This window comes from Ischnura elegans, chromosome X, assembly GCF_921293095.1.
Source record: "Ischnura elegans chromosome X, ioIscEleg1.1, whole genome shotgun sequence".
Lineage (NCBI taxonomy): Eukaryota > Metazoa > Arthropoda > Insecta > Odonata > Coenagrionidae > Ischnura > Ischnura elegans.
The window spans coordinates 73,846,947-73,870,707 of NC_060259.1; the positions used below are offsets into that span (position 1 = coordinate 73,846,947).

The 23,761-nt window shown below is 38.6% G+C and overlaps 1 protein-coding gene across 2 annotated transcripts in view; it reads right to left on the minus strand.

Annotated features, from left to right (window-relative positions):
* The window catches only part of LOC124170531 (cGMP-dependent protein kinase, isozyme 2 forms cD4/T1/T3A/T3B), a 193,004-nt gene that overhangs the window by 41,001 nt on the left and 128,242 nt on the right, over window positions 1–23,761 (minus strand). For both annotated transcript variants that reach the window (XM_046549306.1, XM_046549307.1), the window contains one exon: window positions 9,797–9,910. In XM_046549306.1, the coding sequence (XP_046405262.1) occupies window positions 9,797–9,910 (114 nt within the window). The remainder of the gene's footprint in view (window positions 1–9,796; window positions 9,911–23,761) is intronic.

Consider the following 23,761-nt stretch of genomic DNA (forward strand, 5'->3'; position numbering starts at 1 on the left):
ACATCTTTCTCCATTAAAATAAGTTGCAAATGAACGACCTTACGTGAGTTGAAACAGCGCTTCGCTAACATCACCTCGATATCGACATCTCGTAAAGCAACTGTCGATAAAAATGCTATGTGAAATGTTTTTAGGAATTCCAAAGCACTGTAAAGTCCAAGTGACTTTGTAAGCAATCACCCTAATAAGTGCAAATTTATAAACAACAAGGATGAAGTTTGCCATGAGAAAATATTTGGCTTATACGGGATTCAAACCCGAATCGGATGAGTTAACCACTCTTGTCTTTGGGTGATAATGGAGAATATACGAAGCAAGTAATTTTTCTGATTTGAAAAACATGGTTCATTAATGGAAAATGACGTAATAGTAGTTAACATGGCTATTCAGGGGTGATAGAAAATATTTACACAGAATCTTTGCACTTGGATTAACTAAAGGTAAACTTTTATGGTGACATGTTTACTAATTTTTTTTCTTCTTATCTTGACCGCGTTTAATTCATGGTAAAATAATTCTCGGAGTATAGGTCAATGTATGCGATGCAAAAAACTTTTAGCCAACGTTTCTGTTTATTTTAAACTATCATCAAGGCTTCAATATGTTCTAAGGCTCCTCTCGTATTTCTTCCTAAATTTTCCATTTTGGATTTCGAAAATGGAAAATTTAAGAAGAAATACAAGAGGAACCTTAGAACATATTGAAGCCCTGATGATAGTTTAACTGAAACGTTGGCTAAAACGTTTTTGCATCGCATACATTGACCTATACTCCGAGAACTATTTTACCATGACATGTTTATTATTTACTGAGCTATGAATTTTTATCTCGTGCTCCGCAATCGAAAGTTGAATCCGACTACTGCCATTTCTAAGCAAACTACCGAAACTTTGATCACTCATTTATAGTAAACTATGAGCAGGTGAGAGTGATAATATTTGTCATGGGTAGAGCAACTTGCGTTGTTGCTGTGAAAAAATTAACACCAACTAATTCAGGTTTGGCTACCCCGCCTGACCGGTAATCGGTTAATCCGAGTTCAAATCCAGGCTAAACCAAATATTTGTTCATGGCGAACTACATATTTGGTGTTTATATATTTAGGAATTGGTTTGACTTGCGGCCATCTCTAGCCTATGATACAATTCATTCGGACCAGGGTACTTATAATATAAGACACGGTCTCAGGCGTTACTTTGTGGAATTGCTTCATCATAGATTTTTTTGATTTAGAGAATTGCTTCATCATTTTATTTTATTTTATTTTATTCTAGGGTACTTAATTTTAATATTCATTTTCCGAACTCAGGGTGCTACCCCCTTAATCCCTTTATATACGTCCTTGCCGGGTAATTGTGAAGCGGTTACTAGATATTTAATCATTGAAGCATGCTACTCTTTGAACAAGTAGCACATGATGATTAAACTCCACATTAATCGCATGAGTTTTCATTTGAGCGGTCCCCACGAGAGGCATATCGGATTCACATTCAAGCCATTATATCACACCATGAAGAACGTTCTGCCGATTCCGAAGTGAAAAATACGGCTTACCGAGAGAGCGAGCGTTTTGCTCAAGACACAAAAATAGACCTTGAGCGACCAGGGGGTCAGATACCCGATTCCACACCTAGGTTGAGAACGTCACAGAACGCGAGAAAGACGTAATTTTAGCCGTTTCATTCCTTTCCCAGGTTTATGCGACCATCAGCGGATCTCTGAATGGATTTCTCGTACAAAATTCACTAACTCTTGCTTTACTTTGTGGTATTCCATTATAAGTTTTCCTGGATATACACAATTACTTATACCACTTATTTTTTATCAGAGCACGACCAGGGTTTCAATGAATTATCATCATCTTCAGGCGCAAATTATAATTTTCGCCAATAATTTGCGCCTGAAGATGATGATAATTCATTGAAACCCGGGTCGCACTCTGATAAAAAATAAGTGGTATAAGTAATTGTGTATATCCAGGAAACCTTGGATTTCTCGTATACCTTTTGACACACGATTACGAGTATACTATCGTACCTCGTTAGCCAGGGGGCAAAGATATTTCTCTCGCGAATATACAACCCCAAGAGGACGTTTACAATTTAATGAAAACGAGATACGGCAACTTTTCCACGCATTTAATTAAAAATGTAAAACGCGTTTCGACCATCAGAACATTCTTAAGCACAATTTGGAATTTTAATTGTACTTATGAGTGACCTGACGGCCAAAACGCGTCTTTTGGACGTTTACAACATGCTTGAAGTTAGAGCTTTGTGGATATCATGAATTCAGTCGCTAAAATCGTTTCCCCAACGATTAGGAGCGCTTCATTAGCAGAAGACTCAAAATCTTCGTATCCACTCTTTTTTTACCATAAAGCAATTTTGTTAATGACTCCACCGAGAAAAGTTTACCTTCCTAGTGATCACTTCCTGAAACTTTTCTTATAATTTTTACCTCTCGTGCTTCGTTAACCAGTGGCGAAAGACTCTTCAATTCCTTTCGTATATTTACAATCCCAAATGGACACTAACCTACTCGTTGAAGTCGGAGCTATGTGCATGTTACGAATCCAATCCCTGACAATCGTTTCCCCAGTTGATGATCTTACACATCCGGATTCAGTCCCTGCTCAGGGAACACAATTGCAGTAATGACTCAGGGCCAGTTTCACCAACCCGGATAATCTACTTAACTCGGATAATTTTATCGAAAAACCGAGATAATACAACAATCGCGTTTCACCAGTAACATTAACTTGGTTTTGGGGTGTTATCTCGGTTATCTCAGTCGGAAAATTTTTCCCGCCCGATTTTTCATTTTATCGGTACTGTTGTTATTATCTTCTAAAATTGTAAACATACTGAATTCGGAATGAGTCATTATTTCGTTTGAATTCTTTTTTTTCCTTCCAAGCGATCATATCCCGAAACACTAATAATGACATTTTCAAACTATTATTATGCTAAATATGGTTTCAATAGAAATTTGATTTGAAATCTCTCCAGTTAGCGTTGATTCCCGATTCACGAACGAATTTTTTACGCGATTCTTTCATTTTGTTCTTCAGACACGCGTTGCAGATGACGTCACTCGATTATATAGCAATACTAGCATAAAAAGCATGACTATTTGCCAAAAAAACGTTTTATTAATAGAAACTTCATCTCACCGTTTTATGCGACATTTTCACCTACATAAATTATTTGACAGAAATCACTATTAACACTTTCGACAGACTTTTTTCATTAATAAAAACCAGTTTTTACTCAAAGAGTTACGTACTTCTTTTCGCTTCATTCCTTTAGAGGTGATTCGGTTGGTTTTCAACAGAAAACTGTTAATTTGTAAGGCAGAATGGTTACCAAAGAAATATTATCATTGCGACAGTGTAAAAATTTGGCTTTTATTCGATCGTGTGCTAAGAATGCATTGAGCAAGCTTCGCTCTTGACTTTGAAATATCTACATCTACAAAATACCCTGCGAGCCACTTCTAGGGTGTTTGGCAGGGGGTTATCAATTACCTCCTTGCAGCATCTAATTGGACTCCCACATGCGCACCACACGGTCCAAAAAACGTCACGCATACTAACAAATTATACGACCACACGCTGTTAGCAATAATAATAAAATTCAGACACATGCAGTATAATTTAATAGCCTACGCCACAAGTCATCTAATCTATTTATGAGTTCTAACGCAGCCGTTAGAACTGTGCATCCTTTGACTATAGCAGAGGTAAACCTAGGTAATTACTGCACAAACTGCGGTTTCAACAAAGTTAATTATCTCTAATCTCTCAGGAATGAAATTCCACTGAATTACGCCGCAAGCAATCAAGTTTACCCATCCAAATCACGCTTTGATTTTCAGAGGAACGAGGATTTCACGTAAACATTGCGGTCTTTAGCATACGAGCGACTCACATGTCACCTTGGAATAACCTACACAGACACTTGTTCCCCTCGTGGTCTTCTAGAATGGCAAGCATATTTTAGACGCGCAGCAGCTGATACGCAAGCCACTTTTACTCCTCGACTCACTTCGACAATGAGTTACCATGTGCCGACGAGCCAAAACGCAAAAAAATAACACGAAATATAGGCGTCGTGGATTTCACCTAGTGACTCAAGTCGTCTTGCGGATGTGAACGGTTCACACAAAAACATATTCAACGGGAAAAATGAAACCCTAATTTAAAATGCACTAATTACAAAAAGAATTGGCTCTACAGACATATTTAATTTCTAGGAGCATTAAGTGATCCCTCTGTGGATTTAAAGTTGATACAACGAAGGAAAAGTACTTTTATCAAGCACTCTTGAGGAAACTACAACATTAGCCACCATGCCAACCCAATTCTCAGGGGACATAATGACATACAATAAAAATTGCGAGGAGGTGAGGATTGCATTAGTCTATTACATATGAAAGATATTTCCCCTTCTTTCGTTTATGAGCATTTAAAATGAAGTTAGTGTTTGTCGCCACATCGGTCCACTAATGGTAGAGTCATTAACGCTAGAATCGTCATTAAGGGTGGAAGTCATTATGGCCCCTCGAAAGCATAGAATTTTTTTCCCTCTCACACTTTCCTCTACCAGTACATCTCTTCAGCATCAATTTCAAACTTTTTAAATTCTAAATGAGGGCTACTTGTAATAAATAAAATTATTCCCACGAGTCTTGGCAACTTGAGCAGTCAAAAGCAACTTTTTTCTTTGCAGTTGAACAGTACCAATTGAACGACGTGGCGAATGCTAAGTTTTCGAGGAATTTCGATAAATATTTCAAAGGGCACTAACTAGAACAAGACGCAAATGCAGTATTTATTTACTGCTAATACTCAGCGATATCAGTTTAAATGCCTTCGTATGTTATATATACTTTATTTAAATGTGTCTACCTTTAAGGTACGTGAATCAAATGAGGGAAATAGGGGTTAAGTAAAAACTTTTGTGCTATGTCGTCGCGTCAATTTTTGGGTGGCCCCAACGTTTCCCGACCGATGCTAGTCGCTTTCTCGAGGGATTCTGATGAGGTGGGAATTTATATCCATACATATAGGTATCTGTGTCAGGGGTGGGGGGATGTAAGTGGAATGTTGGAGGAGTAGGTTGTTGATAGTTTTTCCGTATTACGGGTTGCCAAGTGCGACTTAGTTTGGTTTTATTTAGTTGCGAAGTCGCACTTGACAACCGGAAAACTATCAACAACCTACTCCTCCAACCTTCCGCTCCCCTCCCCCAACTCTGACACGGATATCTATATATATATGGATATAAATTCTAACCTCATCAGAATCCCTTGAGAAAGCGACCAGCATCGGTGGGGAAACGTTGGGGCCACCCAAAATTTCACGCGGCGACACAGCCAAAAAGTTTTTATTTAACATGACGAGTACTCGCGAAAGTTTTAACGAAGAAAATGGGGGTGTTATAAATAAAGGCCAACTACTTATGGGCCAAATAAAGCTAATGACGTTGATTCGGATACTCAGTTTTCGATATGTTTTTTCCAAAGAAAAATGAAATTGTAAAAATTACTGCTAATGTTTACTTCCCCTTGTTGTTTTGTAAACATGCATTCATAATCCCATTAGCTCGCTTTCCCGTCCACTTCAATCATTTCCAAACTGAAATGCGAGGAGGCAGCTGTTAAGACACTAGCTTGCTTGAATCGCAGCGGGTTGTAAATATCAAGACACTACATCTAGTTCCTTTTCAATAGTCACTTTGAATCGCCAAATGTGTGTCAACCAGTGCCTCCAGACTCATTGAATTTTTTTCCTATCACTAAAGCACAGTAAATACTATAGCAAATTGATATCCATTACGCCAATATTACCATCTACTTTTGGTTAATTATAGACCTTACATCTCCAGTGGAAATAGCCTCAGTAAAATAGCCCGTCATCGAACGAAGGTGTGAACGGACAAGTATATATAATAGACATCACCCACTACTTTGTTCACCGGCCCACGCCGTTACACTTACGAGAACTAAGAGTGCAGGATTCAATCCAATGAAATGGCTCGCGAGCATTGAAGGTCACCAATGTAATAAAATCGCCCAAGAAAGGTTTCCTCCACGTCTCCAGCATCTATTTCTTCGTCCACCGCTGTGCAACTGTTATTTCTGGAATATGTACCATTTTACTCATCCCGGTTTCATGATCGCACTTGGCGAGGTGAGAATACCATTCTGAAATATACGTTCCTAAAACCTTCAGTTGCTTTTTTCATTATATACAACATAATGAATAATACTATTCTTATTAATTAATTGTAAGATTTTAATGGCACGCGTCGCATCATTCCACTCACATCTGAGGTCCATTAATTACATGAGGTAATTTTAGCAATTTTTGGACTCCCCCCTCCCCCGTTGGTGAGATATCGTGCGATTTGGCTCGACCCCCTCCATCAAGTCTCATGTGAGATTGCAGGAATACAATGATCAACAAAACTTTGCTTTTTCCACATAGTAATTTATTGACGCCGACCACGGTTTCGTAAAAGAGTAACATTATCAAGGTCCCTACACATATATATCCTATACGCCAATATTACGGTATGGTATGGTATTTGGAGGAGGCGACCGACAGCTGAGGTCATTCGCGCCATGAGGGAATGGTATGGAAGGAAGGATGGAGTGAAAACCCGGCGTCGGCATTAGCCTGCTCTTAACGAAAGGCGCCAAGGGGACCACGGCTTAACGTCCCATCCGACGGACGGAGTGTTGCGCTTGAAATGTCCTCCACAAAACACTCAAGCAGGGATCGGGCACGCTCTGTAAATTCTCTGCCACTGCCAGGATTTGAACCCGAGCCCGCCGGGTGGGAAGCCAACACTCTAGCCAACACGCCAACCCGATCCCTACCAATATTACCATCTACTTTTGGTTAATTATGGACCTTACATCTCCAGAGGAAATAGCCTCAGTAAAATAGCCCGTCGTAGAACGAAGGTGTGAACTGACAAGTATATGTAATAGACAGCACCCACTACTTTGGTCACCTTGATAATGTTACTCTCTAACGAAACCATGCTCGGTGTCAATAAATTACTATGTGGAAATAGTTAAGTTGTTGATCCTTCTATTCCTGCGATTATGGATTTCCACCAAGTAACGCCCGCTACTATTAATTATATCACGTGAGATTGTTCAAAATGTGTTTTCATTGTGTTGGATTTAAAAAAAAAATTTAATAATTTTCATTTAAGATTAGCTAAGACTAGTATATAAGATTACTGAAATATTCAATTTCATACTATTTCTTGCTAAAATAATATTAAGTGATGCTTGCCAGGACCCCTTCTCCCATACTTGAGATTGCGTGAGAATCGGCTTGACACCCCCTACACGCCTCAATTAATGGACTGGGGAGCCCCTTACGGCGCTAGGCTAGGCTATCAAACATTTTTCCACGACGCAAAATTGTGTTTCGTAAAACCAGGAACACGGTTAGGATTTCCACGCCTTCGACCGAATTAGGCATCTTAACAATCCTAAGGTAAACATGCAGGTAAAAATACTTAGTCACCAATGAACCTTGGCAGGACAGGAAAAGATTCAGTCAAAGCTGATAGGAGGCCAACAAAAAGAATGAAGGTCGCCAAATTCTTGTCGCTCTTAGTCACGGCTAGTACTTTGGAATCGGGCAAACACCCAGTAGGTAGCGTGAAGAGTTCTCGGGATCGCCACCGGGTCAGGAGCTGCACGTCCAATTCGGCCATCGTCCTCTGAGCAAGTGCCCTAAGGAAGACGGACGAGTCGGACATCGAAACGTCGCACAGTGGGCGGAAATTTGAAAAAAGCCCGACAAAACTACAAAATGGCTTTTTTTGAGTAATAAACTTGAAACTTCGCAGGTATGCTCAAAAATGATTGAAATTTATGGATATGTATTTCATTTGACAAAGACCCCACCCGTGACTGAGATACAGGGGCTCAAACGTGAGCAAATTTCCATAAAAACGCCCGTCTTCAATTTTCTCTGAAAATCTTCCAAATTAAGTAGATGGTGAAGTTATAGGTGGATTCTTGCGGAATAAAAAACAACATAACCTGTTGCCATGGTATTTTTTCTTTAACTGTCCGTAATCTTAAAGAATAATATCAATAAATTCTTACCATGCAGTTACAAAATGGCGGATACTGTTTTTCGACAAAGTTTTACATTTAGGTAGAGTTTCAAATACGTTTTCGGCAAAGTCACGCGAAGTAACTTATATGAGAGCATTCTTTGAAGATTTCTTGAGGTGTTTATGCAGTTATATTTGAAATAAGTTAGCGACGCCGGCAATTACATTGATTTTTCGAACGCACGGCAGGGTTCGTCGGTAGAAATGCAGTTCCGGACCCGGCGGCATTCTCGCGAACCCTTCACACGGCCTACTTGCCGGAAAAGCATCCAATTTTTCTGCACCCAGTGAGTAGGCATGGTGTCCAGCCAATCAAAGCAGGAAAATTGATGCATAATTCCAGGTTTTCCAGGGAAACTTCTCAAAATTCCACGTTAGCTTTACGTGTATAATGCGATAAATGGGAATTTTAAAACACCCAAAATTATATAAGTGTACCGGGACTAGCCACGGTGATAACTTTAATGGAGTCACCCGCAATGCACTAATTGTACGAAAAATCCACAGAGGAAAAATCAGTCACCTTGACCGGGATTCGAACCCGGATCCCTCGAATTACAGCCGAGTACTTCAGCCAGTTAAGCTAGCGATTCGTCATTCTTCCCCGTGAAAATTTGTGGACTGCGGAAATCGAGGGATCCGGGTTCGAAAACCGGTCAAGGCGAAAGATTTTTCCTCTGTGGATTTTTCGCACACCCAGAATTACTTCAATGTATTTAAATAATGTTACATTTATGCACAATTTTAAGTTCCTAATTTGAAGTCTTACATTTAGTAACAGAAATTTTACTCATAATTTATTAATGTCTGACTTAAACCTCAAGACTTTCTTCATAATTTAAAGTTCATTTGAGTAATATTACATGTATTTATTATTTTACGTTCCTAATTGGAAGTCTTACATTTCGTAATAGAAATTTTAAACATAATTTATGAATGTCTCACTTGGTACCTCGACAGATTTTTCATTGTTAAAAGTTTCATACAGATAAATATATATTTTCATAATGTACAATTTCAAATGAAATCAATACATTGTGAAACATACATGTACATAAAATAGGCCAGTAAATGGGCGAAGAAAGGTTTAGTGCTTTCCCGGCGAATAGACTTCGTGAAATGTTCTCGGGATCGCCACCGGGTCAGGAACTGCATAAATGCAGACGTTTCGATGCCCGACTCGGTCATCGTCCTCAGGGCTGTGAGTGTGGCCTATACTAACACTCATTACAACTCACACACACTAACACTACCAGCCCTGAAGTCGATGGTCGAGTCCGAGATCGAAACGTCAGCAGTTATGCAATTCCTCACCCGGTGGCCATCCCAATAACATTTCAGAAAATGGGCGTTGGACTGGAAAATTTTTATGTGAAATGAATTTGAAATAAAAGATTTTGAAATTCCAGGTCGGAGCAAAAATTCCTCAATAATTCATGCATAATTCCAGGGACTAAAAATATTCCGGATTCTCCCGGTCTTCCCGTTCACTGGACAGCCTATTAGGGCACTTACCAAGTCTTTCACTAAAGAACCCCTTCACCCAAGGAATGAAGTTTGAAAAAATACGAATGCCACTTTCATGAACAGTACATAATTATGAGTACCGCAGCTATAATTATTAATGCCAACAGTAAGCTTGCCTTTGATTGTAGCGGTCCTTTTGCAATTATACAAAATGGCTAGTTCTCCGAATACTTTTCCGGGAGATAAGGTACTCAGCAACTTTCCGTCCCTCGAGACTTCCACCTGGCCCTCTGAAAGTGAGAAGAAAAAAAAACAATGGATTAATGAACTGCTGAAAAATTTCAAGGTACATTAAGTTTCAATTTGAAAGATTTGCATTTGCAAGACGACATACATTGGCCCATAGCTAACCCCAACCACCCCATTGACAATTGAAATTAAATTTAGCGCAAAATTTTTCGCTGTCTGTGTAAGTGACGCTGCGTTGCGTGAAATAAGGAAGCAGGCGAAAACAATTTTGACGGGTCCATTTATAATTTTCTATTAGTCCGCAATATTTTTCCAAAGTCCAAATGCGTCAATGCTACTTTTTTCTTTCTGATTATTTTCTGAGAGGTAATATATTAATATTTGAGATATAGGTTAATTGTGAACAGGGTCTACTCTTCTAACCCAAAAAATTTCAAGATTATAGCATAATCTTTACTCTAGTCACCAAAAAATACCAACTGAGAGGAAGTTATGCATCGTCTTAAATGTCTAAGGATGGATTTTATACCAACATCCTTAGAATGTTCGCTTTACGTTATTCATTTGGCACACAAAGTTGTGATCAAACTCTGAAACCCTAACGGTCACATGGAAACTCTGGTTAATCATATGCTAAATATGAGAAACCTCTTAGAGTAGAATTCACTCCGAGGGCAAAAATTTATTTTAATTTCTACCTTATCGGGTATTTAGGTATAGATATATAAGAGAATGCAAAGCTAAAAAATCATTTTTTTATACTGCTGATAAATTATTTGCAGAAATGCTATCCGCAGCCAATAGCTTGGAATTCACGTTTTGCAACGCGTGATCAGCATCAGGACTGCTCTCATCCCACTCATTATCGCACTAGAACTGACGATGCGTTTCACATGTTAAAGCACGTGTTGTGTGCACTAATGAGAATTAGCTAGAGAAACGGTTGGGGTCATTTTGACCCTGGCTATTTTTCTCTTCAGAGCCCCTTTCATATTGACATATATTCCTTATGTTTAGTATACGATCTAAAATTTCTTGTCTTAGTTAACTGAATACGGCTTGAAGACATGGGTTCGCAAGCCAAATTAATGTTATAACTGGTTCCAATCGAGTTAAGAAAAAAAGACAAGTTTGTCCATTTCTCGATACTTGGATAATTTTTCGAGTTTTCTGCGTCGAAACCTGGTAGTTATGAAGAGGATGAATCATATAGATATAACTGTTAAAATTAAAAAGAAGAACTTGTTGCTTTCACATTAATATTTATTCACAAATTTACGACCATGGTTTCAACGTTAGACGTCATCATCAGGTACTGACGACGTCTGATGATGACGTCTAACGTTTTAACCATGGTCGTAAATTTGTGAATAAATGTTAATGTGAAAGCACAAATTTCTTCTTTTTAATTTTAATAATGAATCACTTTCACCAAGTTACGCCTTAAACAATCAATAGATACAACTGATAAACAAAGCTGTTTCATTTAATTTTAATAGACTTCTGTTTGTCATCTTACAAATTTTATTGGAAGTACTAAATTTCACTATACAACAGAACGAAATAAAAACACACGACTCATGTTTTAACGATATATTGCCCCATAGGGCGCTCTGAGGGTAGCGCTATTCCTTCAATACGTGCATTATATTGTGCATCATACCGAAAAATTCTCATTTCAACGTTGTATGATAGATCATGCATATTTCTACGAATTATCGCAAAAATTGTACAATAAATCGTATCCGAGTGTTTTAAGTGATGCTGTGGTACTGTTGAATTTATTAGTTCGTATTCCATTGACAGAGGATTTTCTCGCCCGCAATCAACTTCCCATCCGTACACTTGATCTAAATGAAATTACGGCTTTTGATGGAAGCAAAAAGGTTATAATTTCCTCTCATGCATATAATTATTTTTCTTGGGCATTAAACTCTCTCCACACGGATGTAACAAGTGAAGCAGAATTTTGCTGATTTAAAAAAATTAAATAAAAAAGTCGAAAATTGGCGTTTAAACCCTTCATATAGCTTAATTCATAAGGATATTATGGATATGTAAGATGATTTTTACTGTACCTACACCTTCAAAACCAATACCGTGGTAGGTACCAACATCCTGCTATAGTTGGGATCCGAACAAGCGACATTCGATTGGGCTGGCAAGGTCTCCACCCAAAACATAGCCGATGTCAGTGAAAAAACTTCGAACACAAACGAAAAATAGATGTACGGATCTATACAGCATTCATGAGGGAACCTAGAAAGCGTGCGCTTGTTGCAAACACACACAATACAAAATAAAATTGACTAGTCTTCAATAAGATAAAAATTATGTGTTAAGGTTCAACGTTTTCTCTCCGATTCTTCCCCATTGTCCTGTAACACTGAAAAACAGGTGGTCCACACAAAGGAATTGGCTAGCATCGCCATCACAATAAGATATCTCGCAGGGAAAGCGGGAAGCTTATTTATATATGTCTGGCTATGAGAACATTCCTAGAATGAGAACAAACAATATCTAGCTTTTCAGGTCACACCACGCTTCTTAAGATTGTAGTTTGTACACAGAAAGCTTTAAAAAATTAAAATCATTTGCGACCGATACCTTAAAAATCCGTATCTATGCACAAATTCACAGCTAAACTCGGACCGGCTCAGCTACGGAACGTATCATAAATAAAAAGCCACTGAAAAAAATCGGGACCTTGGAGTAGTGATGGGCAAAGTCGATCATTTTAGTGATTCAATCATTTTGACTCGAGTCACATAAGTGATTCAATCAATTGATTCCATCACTATGATCGAAAAGACTCAAATGAATCAAGATCGAAAAGACTCAATCAATGGATGTAATAAATCACTTTGAATAATCGAATAAATATTGCCTCATCTGCGAAGAGCATTGGTAACGCTGATTGCTATCCACATTATCATTTCATATACTATTTTGATTGTGAATTCCTAGATAAGTAAATTAGATTGCAAAAATGAAGGAAGTAGTGTCATGAAAATATTTGGGAAGGCAAAACTGTCACAGTTTCTTAACACTTATAAAATAATTTCTAACTATAGTTGATCAAAATATAACACAAATTACACCACACACTATGCATGAATCTGATCTGCAGGATAATTTTATGAACGGCACAATAAATTGTAACCAGCTTTAACTTCTACTTCTTAACGTTCTCCTACAGGAGTCATCTTAATATTTTCCTTTTACGTGTATTGGTGTTATTAATACTGATAACTGCTGGAAAACATTTAAGAAAAAGATTACACAAGTATTCAGTTCTTCATAACATAGTATTTAATTTTCTCACAACTATTTCTGCCCTGAGGAAAAGAGATCAAGCATCGATCGTTCCAAATTTTGAAACAAACCGGAAACCGAGATGATTGATATGAAACCGGAAGTCGGAGTGATTGATGATTGATGATCGACTTGTTTAACGAAATGAATCACGAGTCATTTGATTCACCTAGTGATTCAATCTTTTTGATCGAATCGTTCATGATCGACCCATCACTACCTTGGAGGTACACGAAGTCACCCTCCAATGGTGCTAAACTCTTTTATTTCAACAAAGATAGTTGCAAAATCATCGCCGATATGTTTTCACCTTTATGGCTACTTATGCTCATTTTGAACGCAGCCAGACTCAATTCACCGAAGGTGCGATGAATTGCTGTACCGCTGAGTCCAAACGCTCAATTCAACTAGACCATTAACACATTTTAAATTCGGTGCACACGATTCCGTTGTCTGTGAAAGTGACGTGTTTGCGTGAAACAAGAAAGCACGTGAAAAGTATTTCTGACAGATTATTGATAGGATTAAAACAGCTGTTACAATCTGGAATAGAAGGAATAATAACTTTACTGTTTCTGCATGGCAATTAAAAATGGCGTTACCATGCGGAAATAGCAAAGTTGTAATTCCTTCTATTCCTACTATTATGGATTTCCACCAAGTTACGCCCGCTACTATTAATTATTTTGTTACAATCTGCTTTAATTTTGAGGGCACTTTCCCTCTCTCTCTTTATCTAATGATTGTCATTTTTTAAGGATTTTATTTCCCCAATGAGCATACCTACTTTTTCATTTTTTTCTTTTCTTATCTTTTTTTGCATTTAGCTTGCCTTTGTTTGATAAAAATAACAAAAATGTATGAGTGACACTTCAAAACGTTGATTTGACTCAGGAATCTGGATAAAGTAGACAAAATAACTTGCCGTGTAAATCAAGGGAAGCGTGTTATTAATTAAGAATCCATTCTGCTCATTTAGAGTAAAAAGAAGACCCCGTAACTACATCCATAAAATACAAGACCCACTTCACATGGAGGGACAGATGATGTAAATTTTAGACTAATTTATCTAGTAGCAGTGGTAGTAACATTTTTTCCCCTCCTTGAAGAGGTGATTCGGATTACTATTGGCCCGCTACGTAAAAAAAACGATAAGAAACATGTTATTTCGATACATTTAAACGTGAAGTTCCTCAACTTTTAATGGGTTACTTTTAATCATATTAACTCCTATGATGAGGGATCTTAGTAGACCCAAAGTAGAAAATTTGTATATTCAAAATTGATTCATTTAGCAATTTGCATCGTGTAGGGCGTGCAGTAGCACGTAGTACATGTTCGTGGAAGAAAACTTTAAAACCCAAGGATGGTGTTGCGCATGATGAACGTTGGTGGTAGTTCACCCCCTGCCAAACACCTCAGTAAGTGGCTTTAAGTGTCAAATGTAGATGTAGATAATACTTAACTACACCCGCTCAGGGCTTACTTGGCGCTATTTCACTTAGTTCCTGCCACTACTGCTACTGTTTGACTAAATTTCACAATATATCCAGCTAAAATTTTCCATAAGATCCCTCTAGATGGCTTCTTCGACACTGACATTTCATGGAAAATGTAAAAAAATTAGGGTTGTATATCAGGGGAATGTTAACAAAATTGAAAATTGAAATTGGTGAGAAATAATTTACCAGTATGCTATTAAAAAGTTTTCCAATCTAAGATGACAACAACCAAATTGAAAAATGGAAAATAGATTATTCAGAAACCATTATATTTCTTAATTCATACCATTTCCAGCAATTCGGTTACATTGAAGCGCCACTTTCAAGTAACTAATACAATCCGACTTCTTCCACAGCATTAATTTGTTAATATCTCCAAAACTGCTCACTGATGTAGCTACTTTAATTGTTATCATGATTCTTATGTTATAACGAAATTAAAATTAGTTTTTGGAAAAATGATATATGAATTCATTCTAACTTAAATTAACTATATTCCTTTGCTATGAATAGAACCGCCATAAGAATCTATATCACCTTTCTGACTTTCAAATGAAATTTATTGAACTTGTAACAGGGAAGTCCTATTTTTAGGCCTTCAACTGATGAGGCAAAATTAAAAGGGCACATTTTGAAATATTCATGAAAAGAAGATAATACATTATTTGTTACAAAAACCTACTTTCCGGGTTTCACATTTTACCAGGCAAACGTACAGTGAAACCTCTGTTCACGGACACCGCTGACTTACGGACACCTTTGACTTATTTACGGACAGTATTCAATTCTCCGGCAGAAGAATACGCATGTGTTTAAGTATATATACGTGCTCTCTCTCACTTACAAACTCAATCAATTTTTAGGCACAATTTTACACTTTTACAGACACCATTGCCATGGGTTTTCTGACCGATCTCTAAAAAATTGGGAGTTTTTACGTAAAAGCCGACTTAAGGACACCTTTCTCTTTCGGACACATTTTCAAGGACCATAGGTGTCCGTAAATGAGACTTTTCACTATATTTGTTTCTTGGTCCTCATAGCAGTGCAATCTCTCCTATTTTCCCTTTTAATATGTTCCTCAAAAATTCGTCACGCATCAGAGCTAGATCTATCCATGCAGAACCTCTGAAAGCCACTGAACTCGAGGGCTAACCTCACGAAGCCTGAAGTAAGTTATGCTTCGATATCCACGAGCCGTTAACCGCTCACCAAAGACGTTGATGACATAATGTGACTCGGTGGAACTAATACATCAATAGTTAGACGAAGGAAAATGAAAAGCTTTCATACCAAAGGTTATTCGCCTCAAGCTGGAAACACGTTTTTGTGGAGTTGTTGCGTTAAACGCAGAACTGCCTCGAGCACGATAATGTCAACTGCTTCCTGTTTACGGCAATGTGATCTAAATGAATCAAAATTATCGCAATAGGGTAGTTTCCTTCATCAAAGAAAACGAAAGGCATTGATTGCGATTCGTTACCCACCATTAGTGTATTCATATTATACAAATTATTTGGTTTTAGAAATACCGGTTTAGACGAATGGCAATGGTCAATTTTATCCTCATTTGAAAAAGGCCAGAATGGCGCCCATGCGATGCCACTCCACGTGACGTCACAGAGACCTAGATTCTATACGAGTAGATAGGAGTTTCACATCATCTGAGATTACCAATGCCAATGCATGCATGAGGCACATAGCTTAACTGCTGAAACATGTCTTAATAATCACCTATTAAAACTGGCTAAGGTCGGAAAGTTTTCTTCGTTTGATAAGGTATTAATAATCCTTATTTAAGCCAAGCGCTACCAGCTAGTAGGGTACTCGGCTACCTGCAAGCATCTTGCGTCGTATCAACGCTCAAAGCCTGGCCCCAAGGTCACCTCACTTGCAGGAGCGGGAACCAGAACGACGTCACACGGAGTTTTCCCGGCATTCATACTTAGCCGTCGCGTTTTCGTGCGCTTGAAAATTTTCACTTTTCATTTGATCGCGAAAAATAGATATCGTCATTTAAAAATCCAAAAGCGTTAAATGCGTACTCCAGGAGTAATAATCTTTCGATTTAGGCAATAAAAAAATAATAGGAAACCACCCTATTACCGGACTCGCCTCATCAAGCTAGAGAGCAGAGTAAACGTCAATTTGGAGGAAAATTTCCAAATATACTTTACTAAGCTTTACAGACTTCCGTTTCAAAGAAAAGGTGTTTCCACTCTACATGTTTATGGAAGATGATTTGCTTCTTTCAGGTTATCTCCCGCGTCTCTTCATCTCAGGCGACGACTTGTTTCGCAAACGTTGAAGTTTGCTTCTTCAAGTCCGAAGACCCTCAGGTCACTCCGCGAAAGCCTTCTTTCCAACATGTTTATGGGAGTTGCTTTTAACTCTTTTCTTAACCAGGGTTCCCGCTCTAACTAAATTATAAAATTCACGGTTTTTTCCACGTTTTCACGGTCTAAATTCACGGTCTGTTTGATAAGCCATTTTAGGAAGAAATATTGATCTCATAAAACCACTGGCCGCACATTAACTAAAAATATAGCAAACGCGATAAACGCCGGGAATGCAAAACGCAGCAATGAAAGTGCTCTTACGACGTCGCCTATCGTTAGCAAAATTTAGGGCCAGCTAAAGTTTGTGAGTGAGAAAATGGAGGGTGACAGGGAAGTGAAGAGGTGTCCGATTTATCGCCAGGGTTAATGATCACTTTGGTTAAAGATCGTCCAATCACAGCCTTAAGGTCTGAGTCGTCATGACACACGGACCAATATTTGCGCTTCGAATACACATGAGCGGATAAATGCGTGGACGATATCTGCGAGTGACTGACCTATTTTTCTTTTGATCCGTCAATCGTAGGTCCAAAATCAAGTAAGAGAGGAGTTTAAGGTTTCATGACGAAATTCACGGCTATTTCCAGGTTTTTTCACGGTAGAAGAAATTCACGGCTTATTCACGGTTGAGTGGGAACCCTGTGAACAACACATTTGATAGGCAGTTTTTATAGACATATAGCCATGCCTTCGGTAAGGGAATTTGATTCCGGGGATATAGGCGTCACGATAAATAGAGATGTCGGCTCTATACTTTTCGCACTGACATCAAATTAGCATACCAAATGAAGTGAAAATAGACTATTTAAAGGAAAATGGCACAGAGGCCGGCACAAAGCTAACATAAAACTCACACTATTGGTTGCTTGCCAATATAATACGATCTTAGACATGAAATACCTTTTTATTCCAAAGAACTGATATATCAGACACGGTCTCAGGCGTTATTTTGTGGAATTGCTTCATTATAGAATAAAATAAAATAACTTTGTTTTATTCCACACTTTATTTGAAATAGCACGACCCGGGTTTCAGCATCTAATGCTATCATCGGGTGATCACCTGAGCATTAGATGCTGAAACCCGGGTCGAGCTATTTAAAATTAAGGTTGGAATATAACAAAGTTATTTTATTTTATTCTATAACTGATATATATATATATATATATATTATATATATATATTATATTATATATACATTATATATATATATATATATGAATCAAGCACGAGGGCAATCTTTAAACCTATATCTAATCTAATTGTCCATCAGCTCTGTGAAGAGCGGTTCTAACATTCCTCTCTAAGGTCAAAAGGAACTTTTCATTTTGACGAATAGATTATGCACGAGATATTTTATAACACATTTATGCACACACACAAAATCAAATTAACGGTTTAATGCGTAACTTTGTGGCATGAGGATACAGACATACGAAAAATTAACTTAGCAAAATCCACACTTTAAAAAAATTAATATCTGGTCAACCGTTTTGAAAGCACAGCAATCTGTTTTTCATTTCCGTACTTTTTTCAGTTGGGGGAATAATTGCTTTTCAGTCGAAACTAAGGTAGCAAATTTTTAGAAATGGAATGTGCTAAGTTAATATCTTCACCATAAAATATTACTTTCTATACCCAATTTACGAGGTTTATTCGCAATTTTCTCCTAAATTGAGACGCAATGATTAGCCATGAAAAGCAAAATCAAGATGAGATAATTATGGAAAATATTTCTGGCACTAGTGGTGAGTATTCGTTCAGATTAATAGCGCCATTTGCGGGTGAATAACGGTAATGAGCTTCAGCAGACTTGTTCACGTGACGGATATTCCAAGTTTTACGAGCTTCGAGTGCAGACACGCCAACAAGATTCAGGAGCGTTCACGCCCGCCACGAGTATGCAGGCCGGAGGCGACACCCACGGCCGATCGTGGGCGTCGGAATCGCGGCCGCGCCTTCCGACGGCGCCACTTCCACGTAGAAGCCGTTGGAGTGGGAAGGTAAACTGATCTTCGGCAAAGCCGTGGCGAGCGAGGGGTGTGTCTAAGCCAGGGTGGCTACAAGTATGAGAAATCAGAGGTAAGACAAGGGATTTTAAATGGATCAGAGAAATCAGGGGAAATTCAAGGAAATAGGGTGGTTTCCTATTATTTTTTCATTTCCTAAATCGAAAGATTATTACTCTTGGAGTACGTACTTCACGCTTTTAGATTTTTAAATGACGATATCTATTTTTCGCGATTAAATGAAGAGTGAAAATTTTAAGCGCGCGAAAACGCGACAGTTAAGTATGCTGGGAAAAGCCCGTGTGACGTCAACTTGGTTCCGGCTGCCGCCGTGTGAGGCCACCTTGGTGCGAGGTTATGAGCGCCGATACGATGAAGGCTGCTATCAGGCAGCAGAGCACCCAGCTAGCAGGTAGCGCTTAGCTTAAATAAGGATTATTAATACCCTATCTAACGAAGGAAAATTTCCGACCTTAGGCAATTTTAATAGGTGATTATTAAGAGATGTTTCCTTGAGCTCTGTGCCTCATGCATGCATTGGTAATCTCAGACGATGTAAAACTCCTATTTACTCGTAGAGAATCTAGGTCCCTGAGACGTCACGTGGAGTGGCATCGCATGGCCTTCAATCTGGCCTTTTTCAAATGAGGTTAAAATTGACCATGAACATTCGTCAAAACTGGGGTTTCTAAAACCAAACAATTTGCATATTATGAATGCACAAATGGTGGGTAACGAATTGCAATCACTGCCTTTCGTATTCTTTGATGAAGGAAACTACCCTATTGGAGGAAAAGTCAGTGAAATCAGGGAAAAGTCAATTAAATCAGGGAAAAGTCACTGAATTTAGCTAAAAAGTCAGGGAAATAAGCTAATGAGTCAGAGAAATCAGGGTAAAGGTAAGAGAGCCTCGTTCACGGCGTCAGGGAAAATTGTTGTCATGACTCGCGAAACAAATGAACCACCCGTCTTGAAGGTCATGCCTCTTTGAAACGAAAATATGCGAAAATTAGTCTCTGAGAATACACTGGTTTGATTTTAAACAATTTTACTCGTCATTTTTGGAAAATTTAAGCATTTTCAAAGTAAAAAAAACGCTTCTAAAACGATTTCCGTATATTTTTAGGACGATTGATTGATTCGATTGCCTATTCCTCTACTAAAATGTTATTTTTATGATCGAAAGGATAGCGTAGAAGAGTAAGTGTAGATTAATATTTTTTTCAGATTAAAGATATGGAATTTGAACACGGGAATATTGGGGGTCATCGGCCATTTAGCGCTGATAACTGGATTTGAAAATCGTGATATTCAGCTTCAAATTACATTGCTCTTATGGCGGAACGTAATTGTCCCTGAATGCACATGGTAACACAGAGAGATTAACATTGAAATAGCATTCACATAAAGTATCACACATATTTAACTATAAATCAAACGTGTTGCGACTCCCTTACAGTACGCGTTACCGTCGCTCGAATAGAAGTTATATAGCCGTTTTCCAATTCGCAATTATTCACCCTTCGTGCACTTTTCAATCGTCAACTTACGGATGTGACGACAGCAAGGGTGGATCCAATCAGCGAGGGCGCAAGGGAACGAAGGGTAAGTGAACAAGGGAACGCGGATGCTCCCTAGTTAACGTGACCTCGTAGGAAGAGGACGTGGAAATGGCGGCAATGAAAAACTCAGAAATCTTGAACTGGAGTTTTAAGAAATTTTGTGTTTATTATGTGAGCTCTTTTACGTGATAATATATCGGCATTGTGAATTCTTGCTCTTCACCTGCAAAAATTTAAGTATGAAGGAGAAATTGATTCTTAAATCAACCACCTGATGTCCTAACACTACCCTCCGCTTCACATTTCGTTACTGTCAATAGTTCGCATTATTTCCGTTCACACTTTATGGCGCCAGTAGAGCATTAGTAAGGGAGCAGGGTGCAAGAAAGAAAGGGAACGAGGGAATGAGTGCATACTACGTGGATTGGAAAACGGTGTTTGTTTTGTTCCCCGGCGCAGCAGGTACTTACTCGAAACTTGATTGGAATTTGCATGAGTATATTGCCAACATTAACCAGAACCTTAAGTATGAAAATATTACCCCACAGTAAATTGTAAGGTAAAATTCTCAAACTTAGGATATAGTGGACTTTGATTAGGGCCTAATTTATACACCCTGATATTCTCAAAATAATAGCGTAAAGCTTATAACGAGTTATACGTCAGGAATTCAGACAAGTTTAATCCGTCCTCTCATCCCTCACTCTCCACCCGTCGAATGTCATCTTCCTTGATGGATTATTGCCGATTTAAATCTTACGTTATCACCTTCAAATACTCATGGTTTAATGTAGGTCTTATTCAAAATTTGCCTATCTCAAAAATGAGAAAATACATAGATAAACTTTTCAAAATTGAGATAATGCAAAATTTTGACCAGTCTAATTTATGTTCCCTGAAAATATCAAGATAATACAACACGTTTTTAACGAACAACACGTCTGCAAAAATGCCAGTCGAGCGAGAGGGATGCGTTTTCTTAAACCTTATCTAAACTCGCTTATGCTCGCTGGTGGGGAGGTTTGTGCCTCCATTAACCTCACTCTGACAATTCTTAAAATTTTTGTTGAACCTTATGACGCAACACCATATCTCACTCCGTTTTTGAGATAAGAGTTCACGAAATAGTAAAATTGCACGATTTGGCCAAAATTAAAAATGCTCTTAGGCACTGAATTGTTGAGGCCATAACCTAGTAGAATACCATTTTAAGTTAGAAAAAATAAAAAACTTTGCTTTCTACAACTTAACTTTTGATCGTCCACTAGTATCGATGCATTATATTATTTTCAAGACTATTCGCTAGTCTTGAAAATGATATTGTGCATCGGAATTGGTCTACGATTAAAAGTTAAGTAGCACAAAGCAAAGTTTGTTAATTTTCCTAATTAAACAGGTATCCGTGATCCACTATTAAACAGATCGGTCTGAAAATTGATTTCTCGACGTAGGAGTTGGTCTAGATTCGAAAGATGGCATTTTGCAAAATCCATGTTTTGACTCCCAAATGCCCCCAAAAGTAGACTCATAGAGGCAGTTGGCAACACAGTTGTGGATAGAAAATTCAGTGTTTCGACAATTTTTCCTATGGTCTTAGACTATTTTACAGGGGTCGATTCTATGACTCTTTGTCGTATCTTGTCTTGCTCACCCCAAAAATTTGTATGAATCAGTCAATCAAATGTCGGAAGAGGGTTTTAAGGCCTGCTTACACGGTACATTCTGTACGAATTAATATCTAAATGTATGAACGCGTGAATGAACACGAAAATGCACCATGTAACCACCCAACTTGTGCGAATGCATGTAAAGAAAATAATACGACAAAGAGTCATAGAATCGACCCCCTTTAAAATAGTCTAAGACCCTAGGAAAAATTGTCGAAACACTGAATTTTCTATCCATTACTGTGTTGCCAACTGCCTCTATGCGTCTACTTTTGTTTTTGTTTCAATTTGGTTCATGCATTTGTACCGGTTCCCTTCGGTATAAAAAAAAACGTTGATGCAAACAGACATTAACGCGTTAATATATCGCGTAAGCAGGTCATTATAGTGTACAGATAGATTCGTAGTAAAACTGATATTTAGTGATTTTTCCGGGTATTCTTCCGCGTTTATCGATTTTGTAGGACAATATTTCGCCAACATTCCAGTTGGCTTCCTCAGGTCCTTGATTGAAATTTGCAGGACCTGAGGAAGCCAACTGGAACGTTGGCGAAATATTGTCCTACAAAATGGATAAACGCGGAAGAATACCCGAAAAAAATCACTAAATATCATCATAATCTCCGCGGAAGCCTACTTGGAAACTCGTGGCAAAACTGTCTACCGAGCATTGACACAAGCCCTTGAGAGAACGGTACCAGACGAGAACACTCGTCAGCCGCCGGTCGACCGGAGCCAGGCCGCGGCGAACGAAGGAGGGTCATGCCGGGCAAAAGAATAGTCCACCAGCCCCGGAACTAAGGGCATAACCAAGGGATAATAGAAACAATGGGAGGGACAGAGGAATGAAAAGGCACTGACGCACCCGTCTCGATCGAGGCTTGAGAGCGGCGGACGAAAGACTTCAAGGTCTGTTACTGCCGCTGAGGGCACTTGGGGAGACCTCGAAGAAACGGCGCAGATTCAAACCATATTGTTCCCCCCTCGAACACTTCCGCCAAGATTTCACCCACACAATATCCTTCCCGCGATCCACGGCCATTGTCCCGATTGCTTTTTTCCCACATTCCGCAGGTGGAATTTTCCTGTGACTCCCACGCGCGGGGAACCATCCGTTCAATCGGACAAATCATTATGTCAAGAAGAAGTGACCGCGGGGAATGGTTAAGTGTTGGCTCCCCAGTATCAAGGCATGGGTTTGATTCCCGTAGTGGGTAATAAAGCAGTGAAAGCCATTTTCCCTGAATGTGTGTTTTGTACGAGACACTTAACCCATTATAACCCAATGTTGCTTCAAAGCAACATCAAAATTGTATAAATTATCAGCTCCATTTCAGAAATATCTCATCATCATCATTAGTCAACAATCCTAAGATTGGTTTGACGCAGCTCTCCATTTCTCTCTCCTACCCGCTAATCTCTTCATAGCTACATATTTATTCTCTTTTACATCCTTTATAACCTGTCCGATATAACTCATTCGGGGCCGTCCCTTGCC